The sequence below is a fragment of the Copidosoma floridanum genome, unplaced genomic scaffold (genome assembly GCF_036245765.1).
Source record: "Copidosoma floridanum isolate Cflo_tuat_1 unplaced genomic scaffold, Cflo_Japanese_pri ptg000012l, whole genome shotgun sequence".
In the NCBI taxonomy this organism is placed as follows: Eukaryota; Metazoa; Arthropoda; class Insecta; order Hymenoptera; family Encyrtidae; genus Copidosoma; species Copidosoma floridanum.
In genome coordinates this window covers 4412885-4431628 of record NW_028321889.1, presented here as the reverse complement: position 1 = coordinate 4431628, position 18744 = coordinate 4412885, and the positions used below count along the sequence as shown (strand labels likewise).

At 40.5% G+C, this 18744-nt stretch overlaps 3 protein-coding genes across 4 annotated transcripts in view; 2 read left to right on the top strand and 1 right to left on the bottom strand.

The window, feature by feature from the left end:
• Positions 1 to 1526: 1526 nt before the first annotated feature.
• Positions 1527 to 10204, top strand: LOC106637289 (ABC transporter G family member 23). The gene is made up of 12 exons (XM_014350000.3): positions 1527 to 1793; positions 5867 to 6089; positions 6954 to 7224; positions 7617 to 8039; positions 8152 to 8247; positions 8352 to 8464; positions 8598 to 8983; positions 9080 to 9195; positions 9266 to 9336; positions 9411 to 9499; positions 9583 to 9759; positions 9861 to 10204. Exons 2-12 carry the CDS (start codon positions 5869 to 5871, stop codon positions 10160 to 10162), a joined length of 2265 nt encoding a protein of 754 aa, XP_014205486.2. The 5' UTR covers positions 1527 to 1793; positions 5867 to 5868; the 3' UTR covers positions 10163 to 10204.
• A 3429-nt stretch (positions 10205 to 13633) lies between these two features.
• On the top strand, positions 13634 to 16005 carry Ing3 (inhibitor of growth family, member 3). Of its 2 annotated transcripts, XM_089590252.1 has the most exons (7): positions 13634 to 13767; positions 14197 to 14268; positions 14350 to 14709; positions 14781 to 15237; positions 15318 to 15376; positions 15569 to 15702; positions 15793 to 16005. In XM_089590252.1, the coding sequence occupies exons 1-7, from the start codon at positions 13740 to 13742 to the stop codon at positions 15907 to 15909; spliced, it is 1227 nt and encodes a 408-aa protein (XP_089446378.1). In that variant the 5' UTR covers positions 13634 to 13739; the 3' UTR covers positions 15910 to 16005. The 2 variants fall into 2 exon arrangements, with proteins under 2 accessions (XP_089446378.1, XP_014205569.2); XM_014350083.2 differs by having other exon boundaries at positions 15318 to 15702.
• A 2146-nt stretch (positions 16006 to 18151) lies between these two features.
• Positions 18152 to 18744, bottom strand: part of LOC106637371 (uncharacterized) — a 59797-nt gene continuing 59204 nt past the window's right edge. Inside the window, 1 exon segment of the mRNA XM_089590263.1 lies at positions 18152 to 18674. Coding sequence (XP_089446389.1) covers positions 18429 to 18674 — 246 coding nt within the window. The 3' untranslated portion in view covers positions 18152 to 18428.

Below are 18744 nucleotides of genomic sequence, written 5' to 3'. Positions count from 1 at the left end.
ACGAGAGGATTTGGAAAAAATGTGGTGTTTCATAGCAAACTGTGAAACCTTTTTCGAAAAGTCCAACATTTCAAAGGATGTACGTTCCGAAATACTTTGCGTCAAAGGTTGACGTCATACGTGCACACGCATTTTCGTGGAAACGCCAGTCCACCGCGTCATCGACAAACGCAGTCGGGGGATTCCCAAGCAAAAGGGTTGAAAAAAAAAAAAATCGCTGTGGTAAAACTTTTGCAACGCGTAAAAATACACTGGGAAGATAGAATGTGGTACATCTTTGACGAAAATTGGGATGAAAATCGTGATTCATGCTCGAGATCGGCCTATATAGTTTATTTCTCGCACCAAAAAGGCGAAAAAAAAAAGACTCGCATGCAAAATCATTAGATTCTTTTGTACTGATCTTATGTGATACTTATAAAATGTAATCGAGTGGTTTATTACGATTATCATGGTATTTATTATTAGGTGGTGAATAAATAAAAAATAAAAAAAAGAAAAAGCGAAGACGGTGTCGTGTAAAGAGTAGTTTTGCATTAGTTGGACGAAAGGTATTGTTTGTAATTGCCATCCGCGGATGAATCTCCGGAAAAAAAGCACAACGGATCGAAAGTTACGAATGACGAAATTTTTTCGAAGCGTATTAAGTAAGCTTGAAAAAAAAAAGCATCGAAATGTCCCTTTCTCCTGCTTGTACAGCTTCGAAAGAAACCATACGTTTAAGGTCTCGGTCGGCCTTGGGAAAAAGGAGTATGGCTCTTGAACCTCGGGGCTTCCTCGGGAACCGCGAACAACACGGCGAGGACTCGTAAACATACGTGAAACGCGTAGCACTGGCTCTCAAATTTGTGATGGATCCGAAGCACCGAGTGTACACGCGAATCGAGTGATTTTGTCACGTTTATGCAAGCACATTCGCGATGGCAAAGATGACGTTGGCGTTTGTGGGTTTTTTACTCTGATATATATATATATGCACCAACACATTTTTTCCCTCTCTCTCTCTCGTTACAATGCGGCTGCTGAGTTATACATCTCATATATTTTTTTTTTTTTTACAAACAATGGCTTCTATCGATTGATATTATGTTAAGGGATATCAATGGGCTCTGGTAGACGACAGATCACGTCGAGATTTTCGTGAAAGTAGTCGAGGGCTCGGTAAACGTTCAGAGTTGAAAAAAAGAGAAAAACTATATCCAAATGAGAGATACACATACTTATGAATACGTTCTTCGTTGATGTTTATTATTATTTATTTAATTAAAAAATCCCTTGCGCAACCCACATAAAAATTCGTCGCGATAAGTAATTGCGCCACCAGTTTCCTCTTGAACAGCTTCGTACAAGTTCGAGTCGGTCCATCGGGATAATCGTAGAAAAAAGGCCCGAAAGAAGGGCACCCCGCCTGACTCGGCCAAAACACGGGTACACATTGTATATACGTACGGCGCAAAAGCCGGGAGAGAGAGAGATCTCCCTCTACCCGGGCAGGCAGACCGCGAGATATCGAGAGGGAGGCCAGTTGTCGGTGGCTTCGCGCGCGAGCCACTCTACCTTCGACCGCACTAACTTTTACTGTCTCTCGTTGGTGCGCCCACCCGACACCTACGATCGACGATTTTCACGTTACCTTCCAACGAGACACTCGAGTTTATTGTTTTGTTATGCGGCGATTCGACGTGGATCCGCTGCTCCCGTGTTTTTGCTTCTCTTTGCAATTTGTTTGAGTGCCGTTGCGGTTGACTGTTCCAGTGGACTTTGTTTTTTTTTTTTTTTTTCCTTTTCCAAAGGTTGGTGCAATTAGGCGCAATAATTTTGTTGTGCGTGGTAGGGTCGAGTGGCCCGCTTCTGGACAAGTGATTGTGAAGTTTCGGTGGTGCCGGTGGAGAAATGTGATATCCGTATACCAAGAGGGGCAATGATTATATTTATTTATTTTCTTTTTTATCGCGAGTTTGACGGGACACGAATGGTTTTGACGGTTGGATCTGCTTTGTCGTTCGTATAATTGTTTTGATCGGTACTACGTGATGTTTACTCGGAAAAATGCGCAGTTACGTACCTCCTTGTAGATACGTGCAGATCGGCAGTTTGAGCGAATTTACACAATAACGATTAGCACTGAATGTTTGCAAACAATCCTCACTTTGGGTAATCGAAGAAGAAGAAAAAAAATACTGTGGACACTCTGTGAAACCCCACTGGGCCAAATATAAATGAGATTTAAAAAAATACTCGCGCGTGGGCTTATATCGATTTTAAACGAAAGTATCGGGATCGAGAAAAATAATTGCATTGTTCCCCACCGATCGTGCGTCTATTGGGGCATTTCTCGTTTTATCGTACAGTGACAGAAACAACAGATCAAGCGCTGGATTCTGTGATTCCCCAACAAAGAAACGTACCTTTCGCATCGATGACTGCCACGGAATTCGCTTTGCTCTGACTAACTCCACGTGTGCAATTAGCAGAACAAACGCCGCCTCCGAAGGCGATTTTTGAATTTTAAATCGCTACTTGTCGCACTTGAAAAACACTCGCTTCACTGAGCTATATACATGTACTAGGAAACGCTGTTTGCTCAACTCATTTGAAAACGTCTTGTCCATCTTTGTCGATCGTTTGAACAAAAGACCCGATTTTTCTTTTTTTTTTGTACAATATTTGACATTTTAGTTCATCACGTATGCCGATTTGAATAATTACAATATTGCGGCCGCGTGACATTACATCACGGCGCTGCGATCAATTTTCTCCGGGACGTAATTTCTTCGATCGGCAAGCTTTAATAGCCATGTCCTTGTTTTCACTTTGAATTCTCGCAAACGCGTGTTACCGATTATGTAAAAAGAAAAAAAAAGTAAATTATTGCATCATGATTATAGCAACGAAGCAGGTATTTGATGGAAAAAGGCCGCATTTTCTGCTTACAATAACATAAATATATGTACATATAAATACACAGCATAATCGCCGAGTGGCCGTTTTTTCAAGTGCCAAGTCAATAACCGGCGATTTATTAAACAATTTTGTGTCACAAATCGTGTAAAGAATCCAGGTTGCATCAGTGGGAATGGACTTATGAAAAGTGAAGAGAAAAAAAAAACAGAATAATCCGGGATATCGAGTCAGCTCGCGCCTTGAGAAATCGGTTGCCACACGAGCTTGAAAAGTCGAGGTCATTTTTCACGAGTTTCTCTCGAGACGCAAATGGAAAAGATAGTTTTCTGAAGAAACGACTGTACAATCGAATTGCGTTTTTATCAGAGTGATTTTTCGCGCATGGAAATTTTAATGCCGATCGTCATCGGTTTATCATCGAACGGCACACGCGGAAGACAAGAAAGACCGAGGCTGCGACCTTGGCAACTGCAACGACACGAATCGCATCATTAGCCGTACGAAAATCACGACATTGACGTGCTCGCGAGCGTAGAGAAAAATTTTTCCGATCTCGAGATCGTTATGGAAATCGGCTGGCGTGACGCGCAAAAAAATAACAAGATAGAGATCATTTTTCAACGCTACAGATCACCGATATCATTTACAACGGATAAAAAAATGCCCAACTACGGACTTATATCCCTTTTCTGACCTAAAAATGTTACCGATCGCTCGCCGACTCAACGAAAAACAAGTCGAATCTGCCGCGTATACGCGGCCATTTCACCGAAACACAAAGTTCCATTCACCGGCGATGCAAGAAAACTCGGGCGACTCGGTTGTTGGGAAAGGCCCAGTTTTCGCGTTACATCATGACCGATCTGTAGCGGCTGATGGCGTTAATCGATTCCGCGTCAGCCTTCCGATGAAACACCGTACCAGCGGACCTGATTTGTTTTTTTCCGGCGACCCGCGATTGCCACACGCAACTTCATCCTCATTTTACCGGGAATGACTTATAATATGTACAACCTGTATCGAAAAGAAAAACTGGAATTAGTTTTGCATGCGGTAACGAGACAGATATTGGACACACGAAGCGTCGTTAGGCACCGATGTGCTCCATGAAAGCGGATGGGAATTCATAGACGATTGCGCAACGCACGATTTCACGATGAAGCTCGAACAGAAAAAAGCAGCTGGGACTTGGATCATATAAAAGATCAATCTCATTATTAATGAATGAAACACACCGGCGTTGCGCAACAAGCAGTTTTTGGTTTTGTAACTTTCGTGCGGATGAAATATACACACGTCCGATAGTTTGGTAATGCGTAATGCTTTCATCCGCCAAGTTAAACTCGAGTGGAGGGTCGGACAGCTTTGCCGAGAAAAGAGAGCGTACGCCGGTCCATCTTCCTTTTCCTCCTCGAGAGCCTGGGACACAGGTATAACATCGTTACGACACTCGATCGGGTATTACCAGCTGTCCGCCAAAAAAGAGATAATAAGAACAAACAACAAAAACAAAATGACCAAAAGGCCAATCCTGTGCCTATGTATAGATAGCCGTTACCTCATCGTCGGTGCACACCACCTGCAGGTATACTTACTTGCGAGCGTCCGGTTTTACTTTCTCCGATGCAGAGTAGGTATACGTTATAGGCATAGTGTGCTTAAACGGAATTTGCCAACTTTCTTTGTTTTTACACTGTTATGTTGAGGCTATAATATCAAGCTATACAAAATTGATATTATACCGTCAGTACAGATCGGTAATAAGGCTCCCAAACCCTCAGCATCCTCTTCTCGTTAAGTAAAAAAAAAAAAAAAAAAAAAGATCCCTTGTAAACAACCTCTTTAGCGTAATGTATATACTTTCATTGCGCACCTATTCATTTACGATTGAATAGCACGCCGTTGTCGAGAACAAAATTAAAAGTTTATACATCCCTTTTTACTCCCCACCCCTCCTCCTCGTATCTACATGCAATATAAATATGGTCTCTGGACGGCGCGAAAGAGGCCAGTGTACACACTAACTGCTTGGCTTTATATCTCGAGTTTCACGGTGCTAATGAGCAACAATAGTCTGAGGTTAATCGTGAGAGAATAAAAAAAAAAAAACAACAACAACAACAACAACAATATCGTGTTTACATATGGACTACTGGAACGATGCTCGTTCCTTATCATATGTAATTTTTGTTAATGCGTTCATTTACCCGATGATCTATCGAAGGATCAATATATATATTTAGAAGTTCGACTTTACTCGGTACATTCCCTTTCAGTTGGTGCCGATCTCCAATGATGACACTATCACATGTATGTGTGCTAATGGCCGTACCGTGGTGGTACAGTATATAATATTATGGTGTACACACGTGCGAGTGCGCGCATACAGACACGAGAGCTCGCCAACCTGGTGAAACTCCTTTTCCCTTTCGTTCGGCCGTACTTATAAAAGAATAAAGTGAAAGAGCCAAAGGGGCTACACGGAGCGGGGGTCCACATGTATACATATACATGTATATAATATATTATGAAATCGCTCGATTACGACAGACATTTCTCGCGTGTTATATCTTACGCATGTGTGTTTACGGATACATGCATGCGTATACACCAGAGTGCATTAACTTAGCGATTCACGTGAATCGGTGGGTATACACGAGAGCGTATAGCGATCGGTACTTGTATACTTACCAAAGTGGTTGTATACAATTGTATAGTTTTTATTTAATATTAGTCGATAGGTGTTTTGGGAGGATCCGTGGATTGACGCGTCGGGATGCACCGCACACAGAAAAATCGGCAATCATTTGTCCACCGAGTGCAACCGATGTTAAAAATAATTTTTGTTTGTGTATATTTAACGATCGATGTTACTCCATACACAGACGGGAATACACTTAATTTTAAGGACGCGTGAACAAAGCGATCGGTAATATCGGTATGTGTATGTGTGTGTTTGCAGTCATGGAGCCGGGGGCGAGCGCATCGTCATCGGCAGCTACGTTACCGGCGACCTCGATGGAGCTGAAGACCCGGAGGGCCCAGTTCCAGCCCCAAGCCTCGACGGTCGCGACCCGACGGAGCCAGGCCGTCTGCGTGCGCCGGGCGTACAAAAAGTACGGGAACAAGAGCAATCCCAACGTCATCCTCGACGGCCTCAACATGACCGTACCCAAGGGCGCAATGTTAGTGCTTTTTCATTCTTTGGTTTTTATTGGTATATCCGTGGGATGGAATTAAATTTTGGCTTCCGATCGAGGGTTATCGGTACAAATCGGTAAAAACATAAATTAAACGATTTTTTCTTTTTTCTTTCTTTCAATTGGATGCTCGTTCATTGGATAGGATGTACGTAGCCGTTTTACCTTTGTTTCGTTTGCAAAATATTCGCGCTCTTTTTCTTCTTTGCTATGATCATGTAAGATCATCACAGCACAGTGATCGACTAAATTTTTATTATTACATCTTCGAAAAAATGGCACTATTGGAGTGGAAAAATTCAAGCATCCTCTACTCTTTGTCTTTCTCGACGAGTCTTGGCAGGGTCCTTTGTTCGTCAATCACGAGACGTCAAAAGAAGCAACGACGATCAACATAAATCTTGAACTTTTTTTGCGCGGACGCGTTAAAAACCACTGGTGCGAAGATGCGTCCTGTCGCATGTATAATTCAGCGAACATACGTACCTTTTTTTTTTTTCGAACACGCACAATGGCACCGCGTAAAAAATTGCACGTCGCGAGAGAAAAAGAAATTTTTTTTTCTCTCTTTCCTTTTTTTTTTTTTGATCCCCAGCCACTCTGACAACTCAAATGACGGATGATTCGAGCTCACATACGCGTGCAGTACATATAATATATTATAATATTATACACTGCAAATGTTGTTTTTTTTCTCTTGTCGTCGTACTTTTATTTCCGGTAAACTTGCGTACATCCCATCCAGCGGATCTAAAAGTATTCCTCGCAAATGTTGTTTTCCAAACGAAATTGGTTGAGGCTAAACTAAGAAAAAAAAAAAAAAGGTAACAAGCAAGTAAACTCTTACAGCTACGGACTGTTGGGGGCGAGCGGCTGTGGCAAGACGACGCTGCTGTCGTGCATAGTGGGCCGTCGGAGACTGAACTCTGGCGAGATTTGGGTGCTCGGCGGGAGACCGGGCTCGAAAGGCTCCGGAGTCCCGGGGCCGCGGGTCGGCTACATGCCCCAGGAGATCGCGCTGTACGGCGAGTTCTCGATCCGCGAGACTTTTATATTCTTCGGCTGGTGCGCCGGCATGGAGACCGAGCGGGTCGAGAAGAAACTCGAGTTTTTGATCAAGGTGAGCTGTCTTTGTTTTCCACTTTATATTACCAATGTGTATATATGGTTAAAGGAATGCATGTTGGCGTATCCTTTTCCTCGTGGGAAACGTTTTTGCGCCTTGGTTTATAAATACAAAGTTTTTAATCGCGAAAGACAAGTGCACTGACTGCCCACATGAAATTTCGCGTGTAAGTTAAGTTTAGGCTTTTCTCGATCGCGCTGGTTGTGATCCAGGATTTGCTTTCGAGTCCTCGTGGCGAATTGCAAAGTTATTAACAAGAACATTTGAGGAAGGAAAGGATACGTCAAAATTAATCAAAGATATTGGGAAAAAACAGCAGCAAGTAGGAGAAATGACCTGTAATGTAGACTAAAGGGGAAAATAAAAAAAAAAATGCTCAATGGCAGTTCCTGCAACTCCCCTCGGAGAACCGTTTCGTGAAGAACCTGTCGGGCGGGCAGCAGCGCCGAGTCTCCCTGGCGGCTTCCCTCCTGGCCGAGCCGGAGCTCCTGATCCTGGACGAGCCAACGGTGGGAGTCGACCCGGTCCTGCGCCAAAGCATCTGGGACCACTTGGTCCACATAACCAAGGACCGCAAGACCACCATCATCATAACGACCCATTACATCGAGGAGACCCGCCAAGCCGACATAATCGGCCTGATGCGTGGAGGCCGCTTCCTCGCGGAGGAATCCCCGAGGAAGCTCATGGAGATCCACCGGCTCGACACCCTCGAGGAGGTCTTTTTGAAACTCAGCCGCAGACAGAACATGGGACTCAGGAGGCGCAGCAGCATACTCAGCAGCGTGATCGGTGTACCACCCGAGCCTGTGAGCATTTACACACACACACATATATATATATATATACCTACATTTATTGCGAATACATCCTCACGTGGTGATCACTTTCTCTCAAACATATATGATACACGTGTTCCAGGACGCCGACGACGAAATGAGCGGGGAGTTTGGGGACAACGTGAGCATATCTAGTCGAAGGAAGAGCATCGTCGCGGTCACGACGACCGATGACGAGGTCGGTACAATTATACATTTTCATGGTTTTCTTTTTTGTTTTTTTTTTTTTTTTTTTTGTTGAAATATATTATACATACTTTTGTACCCCCGTTTGATGCGTAGCTCAGCGATCTTCCACCGGAGGAGGAAGGGTCGAGCAAGTTCCAGATGCTCAACCCCAAGCACATGAAAGCCCTCATATGGAAGAACTTTCTCTGGATGTGGCGGAACGTTGGGTAAGTTCGATCGAATGTACACGTGGACACATGGGCCAACGACGCTAACGATACATATATATATATATGTATGTATGTATGTATTATGTATATTATTATCGTTCCGTGCGTTTTTTTTGTCCCCTCCCCCCAGCATCATGCTCTTCATAATCGGACTGCCGGTGGTCCAGATAATCTTGTTTTGCCTGTCGATCGGCAAGGACCCGATGGGCTTGCGACTGGCGATCGTCAACAACGAGCTGAACTCGAGCGCCGAGCCGTGCGCGCCGAGCGTGGGTTGCGACATGCAAATGCTGAGCTGCCGTTACCTTAAACACCTCGAGAAGCGCACCGTCGTTTACCTGCCCTACGACACGGACGAGGAGGCGAGACACGCGGTCACCAAGGGCTGGGCCTGGGGTGCCATCACGTTCCCGAGTAACTACTCGAGCGCCCTCAGCCAGAGGATCGAGGAGGGAAAGGACGCGGACGAGTTTAGCGTCGACTACGCCGACATGAGCGTCGTCATGGACATGTCCAGTGGGTTTTTCTCTTTTTTTCTCTTTTTTTTATTGGTCGTCGATCTGATATCTGCAATCGGTGTTAGTACACGATGATTCGCTTGTTGTTGCTCAGATCAGCAGATCGGCCAGCTGCTCCAGCGCGACCTGTACTACTCGTTCCGGGACTTTGCCAGGGACATCACGACTTCGTGCAACTACAGCGAGAAGGTGGCCGACATCCCTGTTTCGGTGAGTTTATTTATAGGTATTAAGTTCGACGTTAGGAAGTTTTGCGCTTACCTTGACTGTGTGCTTGCAGTTTCGGGAGCCGATTTACGGACCACTGGAGCCCAACTTTACCGATTTCGCCGCCCCCGGGGTCATATTGACGTGAGTTTTTGCTATATTTTAAAAAATACAACAACAAAATCATGTGTGACAAACTCGTTGGCTTCTCTCCGTAGGATCATCTTTTTCCTGTCCGTCGCGCTGACGTCTGGTGCCATGCTGCTTGAGAGAAACGAGGGTCTGCTCGAGAGGAGTTTGGTCGGTGGTAAGTCTTATGCTCCAATGACAAAGGAATCCACTCGCCCTTACACAGTGCGTGGTATTACATAAGACACATTTGGTCGTCAGGTGTCACCGGTACCGAGATCCTCTTTGGCCAAGTGGTCACCCAGTACTGCGTCATGACGGGCCAAACATTGATGGTCCTCGTGGTGGCTTTCGGCGTGTTCGACGTCACGTGCGAGGGAAACGTCGTCTGGGTCTTTATCCTCACGATGCTCACCGGACTCTGCGGCATGTGTTTCGGTACGTTGCATCGTTATTTTTTATTTTATTTTTATTTCCACCCCACCCCCCTCTCTCTCTCTCTCTTTCTCAAATGTAACGATTTGGTTGTTCGGTTGCAGGTTTCGTGGTGGCGTGCTCGTGCGACAACGAGCGCAGCGCGACTTACATGGCGATGGGCTCATTTTTGCCGATCGTCATGCTGTGCGGGATCATCTGGCCGATCGAGGGTATGCACCCGGTGCTGAGGTACATAAGCTTCCTGCTGCCGCTGACCAAGAGCACAGAGTCCTTCCGAGCCATGCTCGCTCGTGGCTGGACCATGGAGGAGCCCGTTGTCTACGACGGCTTCATCGCCACTTTCATCTGGATCATGGTCTTCCTCACGATCGCCATACTACTCCTCAAGTTCAAGAAAGGCTGAGCGGACTGTTTATATGTTTTTTTTTTTTTTTTTTTTTTTTTCAGAGGAAGCACGCGGAACGTGTATGTCTGTATGTTTTTTTTTTTCTTTTTTTTTTTACCGATTTAACGGTGGTTGTTTATCATTTTTACCGTTCTCTTGGAGGAAATTGATCGTGACGATGATAATTGTGTTGTTGAGTGTGGATCGAGGATTTTTTTTTTTCTTCCATTTTGACTTTGACGTTGAATAAATGTTTTTATGGTGTTTCGCGTCTCGGGCGACTTTCACGCTGGGGTGTTTTTTTTTTTTTTAACAACTTTTGTAAACTTTAAAGATTCCTAGTTTGCATGACAAGTGACTCGTGTACGTAATTTATTCTCCAACTGGTGCTGTTTCTCTGCTTCTAGACGCGTTTCCTGTGTATGTCGAACATTATTCAGTAGCTGTATGCGATCCATACGTAGTATTATGTTTATTTATTCGTTTTTTTTTTAATTTTTTTTACTCTGCTTCTGAAGATGAAATCAGAGTAGCAGTTGAAAAAAAAAAAAAAAAAAAAAAGTACCTGTACAGTATAAATGTAAGTGTAAATGTAGATCTATACAGCATATATATATCCAGAATTTGTGAATTCAAATAACGGTACGTTGTTATATTGCGGGATTCCTATCGTACCTATACGTAGAACTATGCACTTTTGGCTAAAGTATAGAAAAAAAATTACAATAAATCGGGGTTCTGTTGAGGGGAAAAAAATAAAAATACAAGTTTTAATGTATATTTCATAAGGCGGGTCCTATATGTATACGTGTTTCTTTAGTTATACTTAAGTCTTGTACAGTTCATGTAATGTAATTATCGTATAATCGTTTGTGGATGATTTTTAATAAATTGACATAAAACACTGGCTTTTACGTTCGCCTCGTCTTGAACAGAAATATCTTTCCCATCCAATTAACGCGATGGTACTTCCCTCGAGCGCATCGAAACCACAAGACCGAAGAAAAGGCCCAAGGCTACGGAATGCTTTTTTTCTGTGCGAAAAACGCTGGTACACGTTGATTCTGCAACGCGTGTACGCTTTACGTTTCACACGCGCGTTTCTTCTCAAACAAATCGAGCGAACGAGCAACTAAAGTCATTCAGCTCAAGGCTCGCGAAGAAATCGGTAGATGTGCTCCATGGGTACAAAGTCTTACAAAGCTCCAGCCAGGATGGACGCTTCCTGTGGAAGAGCATGTGTTGTTGTACTATTGATGGTCCTCCCGTTCATTTTGGCACAGGACATTTATTTTCCGAAAAGTTTGGCAAAGTGGCAGGGTAAGTACCTATCCTGTGAAACTTAAAATCAAAAGCGTACTTTATAATGATTAAAAGCCATGCAAACGTGTGATGATAATAAGTACTGAGGTGTGGCAATCAAAGGAACGAGGGGTGAGTTGTAAAAAGAGTTGGATTGATGAATGGCTCCTTTGTGCTTGAGTAATATTGTGTACCAACAGTTACCCAAGACTCTCTCACAGAGCTCGACAGGTTTTCATTTATTTTAACTTTCTGTCTTAAATGTTGGATCTTAGAAGAATGATAAAACTGAGCATACACTATCTATCTAGCTGTATTACACTTTTTCATTGAGATTAATGCAATTTGTATTTTCAGCTGAATGTAAAACGATGGAAAATTGCAAACAGTGTGTATCCAACTTGATCACTGTATGCGAAGGAGGCTTTTGCGGTTGCAGATTTGTTTACACTCCTCGGCGATTTAGGCAGGTGTAACGAAGAAATGCCCATTCGATGCTTTATTTTTACGAGTTAAAAAAAAAGTTGGCACCACTAAAAGTTGATTGTTTTGTATTCCTTATGATTACGAAAATTCAACGTATTTGTATGATTTTACGAATTACATTGGAAATAAAAAAGAAATTAAAGTACATGATCCTAGTAATATCCTTTTGCACTATCATGCTTATGTGATTGAAGGAAAAAAAATGTATGCTTTGCTTGCGTTTGTGTGGTGTGCAAACGCATATCTTCCGCAACGCGACACAACTTACATCTTCATGGATCCATCCATTTGGTGGCTAACAATTTTATAAATGAGAAGAACATAACTAGAAGAATTTTAAAGAAAAAAAAATATATACACATCACGTTAGAAATCCGGCAAAAGAAGAGCGATGGTTAAAATTGTGGTTTCTCAAGTCATTTCGCTAGTATAGTTGCTATTGTAAAGCTGTCATCACAGTTTCATCCACATTTCTTGACTCAAATGATATTTTTATTTTTTACAACAGTAAAAAAATACCTATATTCGTATATATACAAAAAGGTAGATGTTTTATAATTTTTTTTTATTTACATACGTTTACATCATTTGTCATTCATGTATTTCACAGATTTTTTATGAAAAAAAAAAAAAAAAAAAAATTATGATTAAATTATGATCTGTCTCGAACTTATTTTCTTGGTTAAATTGTCTTTAAAACTTACCAAAGACACTGTGCTAACTCCTGAATTTGTTTTTGGGGATTTTCGATACTTTCTTTTTATGTAATCATCAGATTCAGCATCGAAGGCGCAAATCAAACACAACTTTGAATAATCGAAATTATGACTGTCTTCAGATGATTGACGCTGTTCTGCTGAAATGACTTTATTGTTGATACTTGCGAAAGAATTGTACGTACTTTGGCAATTGCTGTGAACTGTTGCCTCACTCTTCAAATGAGAGATCTCAAGTATACGTAAATAAGTATATGTTGAATCATGTTTTACAATGTGTGATATTTAATTTTAATTTTTTTTCAGTTTTCAATCAGCGCCATCTAGCGTATCTGATTTCAAACTAAAAAGTACCGTTTTTTTGTTTTTCCAAAAAGTCACTAGTAAAATCACTAGCCTGCTCTAGTAATAAATTTTTTCTAGTGAATTTCTTGAAAACGAAAAAGAGGGTACTTTTTAGTTCGAAATCAGCCTCGCTAGATTTAAAAAAATTAAAATTAAACATCACACTGTAAAACATTATTAAATATATACGTTACATATACATAAAATTGAAACTGATAATCGATCCTGTAAACTGTAAATACATTTTCTCAAGATTTCTTTTAGATATTTTGTAGACTTTTTTTCCATCCGAAAGACATGTTAGGAGAATTGTACCTCCGAAAATCTTGAGAAAATGTATTTACTTGAGAACTGAACATACATATATTAACATTAAACAGCTACAATAGGTATCTAGATACAGTTACAATTACATTTATTCGTTTAAAATGATTTACTCTTCAAATTTTTTTTTCTATTTGAATTTGATCATACTTATACTTTAAAAGCTATGATTTCTCATATAAATAAATTAGATTTTTATAAGCTTTCTTTGGACTTGATTATTACTGTTTCATTAATGACCTGTCAAATATTTATGAACGACACGGCGTCGGCGTAAGATACCTTTGTTTACTTACTCAGTACTGACGACAACACACACGCGGTCAGTTTGTGTCATATTTGTGCGAGTTTTTTTCTTCAACGACAGGCGTTTAATTGTTTATATTTTATCGTGTAAATAGTGGACAACAAATAAACCGAAAATGTTATACCTGGAGGACTATATTGAGCGTAAGTCAGTTGTTGAATGCATGTCTAAGTTAACCTTTTGAGATTCGACGCCTTCCACGAGATTATGTCAATGACGCTGATGTTATATTTGCTATCTAAAGTTAAAATACAATATTTTGATGTTTTTGACAAAAATTGCGTGATTTAAACTCAGTTTTTGTCATTTCAAAGTCAATCAAAGATGGTTTTAGTCATTATTTTCGATATATTTTGAGGTTAGGTTCTTCTATGTTGTTCCAGTAAAAGAGACAATAAAGCACTTGATCTGATCAATTTTATTGACATGCTTATTTAAGAAAATACTAACTGGTTTAAATCGTAAAACAATATATTTTTGAAAATATTAGGTTTTACAGAACTTCATTTTTTACTTACAATTATTTGTAAAACTTGTTTTCGGTTTTTAAACTGAATTATTACTGTGTTTAGTAATTGAAACACTCCCACAAAGACTGAGGGATAGGTTTACTGACATGAGAGAGCAAGACTTGTGTGTGCAAAGTGAGTATTTATCATTTACTTGCAATAAAATAGCTAAACTATGCAAAAAAAACTAAATAATAACTTTTTTTTATCAATCAGATGGTGTAGATGATATAGACAAAAGGATAAACACATTCTTTGCTAATGCCAAAAAAATGAAAGCCAACGAAAGGGAAAATGAGCACCAAGCGATAATGAAACAGTTTGACCTGACGTTGAAATGTGCAGATGAGAAGGTGTCCTTTGCTAATGAAATGTCTGAATTGGTGAAACAATATCTCAAAAAATTGGACCAAGATATTGCGACGTTTAAAAAAGAGTTAGAAGACGATAACAAGGGCATCACAGATCTCTTGGAAAAGAGATCTTTGGAGCTGGATCAAAAGTCGATAAACAGCAGTCAGAAAGAAAATCGTTACAGTCTTTCATCTAGTAGGTCGAGAGATAATCACAGTCACTGTAAGAGTCTTTTTTCTATTACTAATCCTTCCCTACGATTTTTTAAAATAAAAATTTTTATCAATGTACAGCACGAGGCGAAAAAAGAAGAGATTCAAATGCCTCGTCCACATCAGCAGAGAAACGACAAATGTTGGATAAGGTCCCGAGTGCACCTGTAACTTCAAATGTTAACAATGTACAAGATACAAGGCCGAACTCAGCAAACTCGGGCCAATTAATGGGTCAGTCCGTCGTGATGGCAAGTGGAACGACGACACCATCCACTAGTTTAGCCAACTCAGTAGGTTCAGTTGGCTACACTCTAGGTCACATAGGCGCGGGTGGTAATGCCATAGCGGCTGCTGCTTCACAGGCCATCGCAGCCACCCAGCACATGCAGCAAGGCAGACGGACGGCGAGTTTGAAAGCCAGTTACGAAGCTATCAACACCGGAGGCGTCCACGCTGCTGAATTCAGCCGAGAGTTAGCTGGCGCAGCTCAGACCGCCATTGCTGCGATTCAAGAATCCTCGAAGAAAAAGAAAAAGTGCGATTTCTTTCTTTTTTTTCACAATTTCCGGTCTGCCCTTTTACACATAGTACTTACAAACTGATTTAAAATCACAGAAAGGTGAGCTCAGCAGTGCCAAACGCCAACGTGATGACTCAACAACAAGTGCAGCAGCAACAGCAGCAACAGCAACAACAGGCACATCATCATCATCATCATCATCAAGTGCAACACCAACAGCAGACAAATCAGCAGCACCAGCACCACCAGATTGTTCAATCAGCTCAAGCTTCAGCTAACGCCTTAGCTCAAGTTAATAACACCAAAGTAACAGCGGCTGCTGCTGCTGCTGCTGCTGCTGCTGCGGCTGCAGCTGCAGCGTCTATGGACCAAGTATCAGTGGTTGCTGATACAGACTGGCCAGTCGATCCTAATGAGCCTAGGTACTGTATATGCAACCAGGTGTCCTATGGAGATATGGTCGCATGTGACAACACAAATGTAAGTATTTTTCAATATCAATCTATTAGTTCTTTATTCTATAAAAATCGTTTTGAATTTTGTTCCTTGATGATTTTTTTGACGTTGCAGTGTCCTTATGAATGGTTCCACTATCCCTGTGTCAACATCACTGCGCCACCGGAGGGCGAGTGGTTCTGTCCACAATGTGCTCCACTGATGAAAAGAAAGAGCAATCGAAAGAATTAGACAACTTTACATGTTTTCTTGTAATTGCGACTATATTTCTTTCCCCGTTATTCGTCGTTTGTGATCCAACGCCATTCGAAAGTCGTTCGATTTTTTTTTTTTTTTTTTTTTTTTTTTTTTTTTTTCTTCATAGTTGCGTCTCGCATGTTGTAGACGTTTCGAAGTCGTGCTCTATTCTAAACTAAAGTTAGTTAACACTTAATGAATTTGAACAACGAAGGAAGGATGGATGCAGTTCAAATCCTGTTATACTGTACAGTAAGATATCAACGCGATAATAAAGGAAAATACCTGTCTTCTTTTTTTTTTTTTTTTTCTAAATTTCTGTAATATTGTGGCATCGTGCGCAAATGTATGCCGGTGAGTAAATAAAAAATATTTAAACAAAAGATTAACGCTTATGTCTTGAACATAATAAAAATTAAGGATTAGGAAATAAGATAATTGTACTTTACGCTTCTGTGGAGAGGAGGAAACTTATTATAGTGAGATTTATCGTGTAAAGTAACGTTATAAGTCGTAAAAAAAATAGTTCGTTGACGAAAGAATTTAATATTTTGAAACCGTGTGTAAGATAATAAAAACTGATGGTATCAGCAATACTTTTGTATTGTTCTCTAGTGTTGCTTGTATAAAATGTTGTTTTAAACTACCGATTTGTTGGAGGTCTAATAGGACCTATTAAACATTAGGCATAAGCGAGACTTTAAATTATTTGTATTATCAAAATCTTATTGTTAAGTTCAATTTTTAATAAACAAAATACCAGTGGCAAAATTTATCATGAACAATTCATCATTCATGTTGTAAACCAGACTACTAGATTTATTTAAGAACGGATGCTAAAATTTAAAGAGAATATTCAGAAATATTTGTCAAGATGTTTAAGAATATTCAAAGGAAATTAAACTTTTGTATCAAAAGTACGTGTAATGAAACAATAAAATCTTCAAGTAAAGATAAAAAATTTTGTTCCCTTTTTCATTGTTGGCAATTTGAAATACTTTTGAAAGAATATGATGAAAGAAGCTGCAGCACAAACGTTGCGTGGTTCATTTATTTTTACATATTTTCACGTACCTAATAACATTTACCATGTCTTTCCAGCTTCACTTTGTTGATGTTAAATTTAAATTGAATCAACAATCTTTTTGAATCATGTGTAAAAAAGCTAAAACAACTGATAGTATTGAAAACTTGAAAACATCCTACCAGCGTGCACATTATTTCGAAAACGTTATCGATGATAAAAAACCCAACAAATGTTCACAAAACAAGTCAAAAGTTCGACCCGACTTATATGTGTATGATCCAATAATCAACGAGAAACGCTCAACTTATGAAAAGCATTACGGTGCAACAAAATCATCTCAAAGATCTCCCGAACATTATGGGAAGTACAATTTCGTTTCAAAGTCTTCTTACAAAAATATATACAATGATTTTCATAGCAAGCCAATTGGAACATTAAAACACGATGTAACATCATCAGGTTTGCAGTACACATTTATGTCACATGTTTGCGTACCATTCGTCTTATTTTCCGTATAAAAAAAATCTTGAATATTTGAAACAGGTGTGTTCTACGATGATCCACGAAAGGCAGTAGAAACTAAGCTTGAGGATGATTTTAACCGAGAAATTTCACGGAAAGAAGAAAGCTCATCTTGTCATGATAATTACTTTGAATTTGTTTACCCATACATCAGCACGACAAAGTCGCATTTTCAAAACCTGACTAAATCGCTTGTAAATGGTATCACGAGAGGCGACGCTAAATGCAGAGTACAGGATAAAAATATACCCGAGAAGAAATTTTATTACATTGAGCCGAAATTTTTCTTTAAAGTACCTTTCCATGGAGATTCGAGTGTTTACAGGGAGAGTTACAGAGATCCCGCAAAGAAAGATGCATTTTTATCCAAAGTCTGTTTGTTTCCCGACTACTTTGAAAGTGTGAAGCTCGAAGTCTCCAAAATTCCTAAAATGTATTTGACGGAACAAAAGAAAATTGGAAGCGGCCTCAGAGATTAACATGCCATTGAAAGTAAATATATCTGCGTTTATACCCATCCAAGACGAAGCTTTAAACGCTATTGTTATCCATGCGGCTGAACTGTGAGATAATAAAAATTATTCGTCTACATGATGAATCACAATTTTATTAAAAATGTATAACAGTAGTCTTACTTTCCGTAATAACTTATAAAGTAGTAAGGTAAAGTGACTATCATTTTTATTGAGTATTAATTAATAATTACGTATAAAAATATATGTGTATAATTCCTTTGCATGTACAACTTATAAAGCTACTGGTACTCTTGAAACAGAATCGTTTGAAACTCGATTATTCGCACGTACAGTGTGTGACAATGAGTTACAAAAACAAATAAAAATTAGTCATGGTGAAAAATCACTCGTAAACATTTGCAGCATCATAACAACACGTCAACTTGATAAGCTCGTTTCTGTTGCGTTGAAAGCTCGAATATCACCGGGTCCATGAAAAACTGTCCAAATCACGTGCAGCTCTGCTTGTTGAGCAACAGCGACGCCTCGCTCATCACCTTCGCGCTCGTGAGGACGAGAAACAGCAGCTGGTACTCGTCGGCCACGCTCAACTGGGCGCGCGCTCGCACCAAGGCATGCAACACCGTCGCTCGCTCCAGATCCAACCAGCGTTGGAGCGCCAATTCCCGCTCACGTTGTCCTCCCAGTGCTACGTCTGCCGGGCCCCACAGACTAAACTCCAGGACAGCTTTCACCTTTTGGCATAAATTATCGCGTTCAAGAATGTTTTTGCTAAACTTCTCTCTCAACTATGGGTCGAATTTC

Bases quoted from the DNA above. Each gene is read 5' to 3' on its own strand.
- Ing3 (XM_014350083.2), top strand. From the start codon at position 13,740: ATGTTATACCTGGAGGACTATATTGAGC. The intron at 13,768-14,196 runs GTAAGTCAGTTG...TACTGTGTTTAG, and splicing joins CCTGGAGGACTATATTGAGC to TAATTGAAACACTCCCACAA. The intron at 14,269-14,349 runs GTGAGTATTTAT...TTTATCAATCAG, and splicing joins GCAAGACTTGTGTGTGCAAA to ATGGTGTAGATGATATAGAC.
- LOC106637289 (XM_014350000.3), top strand. From the start codon at position 5,869: ATGGAGCCGGGGGCGAGCGCATCGTCATCGGCAGCTACGTTACCGGCG. The intron at 8,248-8,351 runs GTCGGTACAATT...TTTGATGCGTAG, and splicing joins TCACGACGACCGATGACGAG to CTCAGCGATCTTCCACCGGA. The intron at 9,760-9,860 runs GTACGTTGCATC...GTTCGGTTGCAG, and splicing joins ACTCTGCGGCATGTGTTTCG to GTTTCGTGGTGGCGTGCTCG.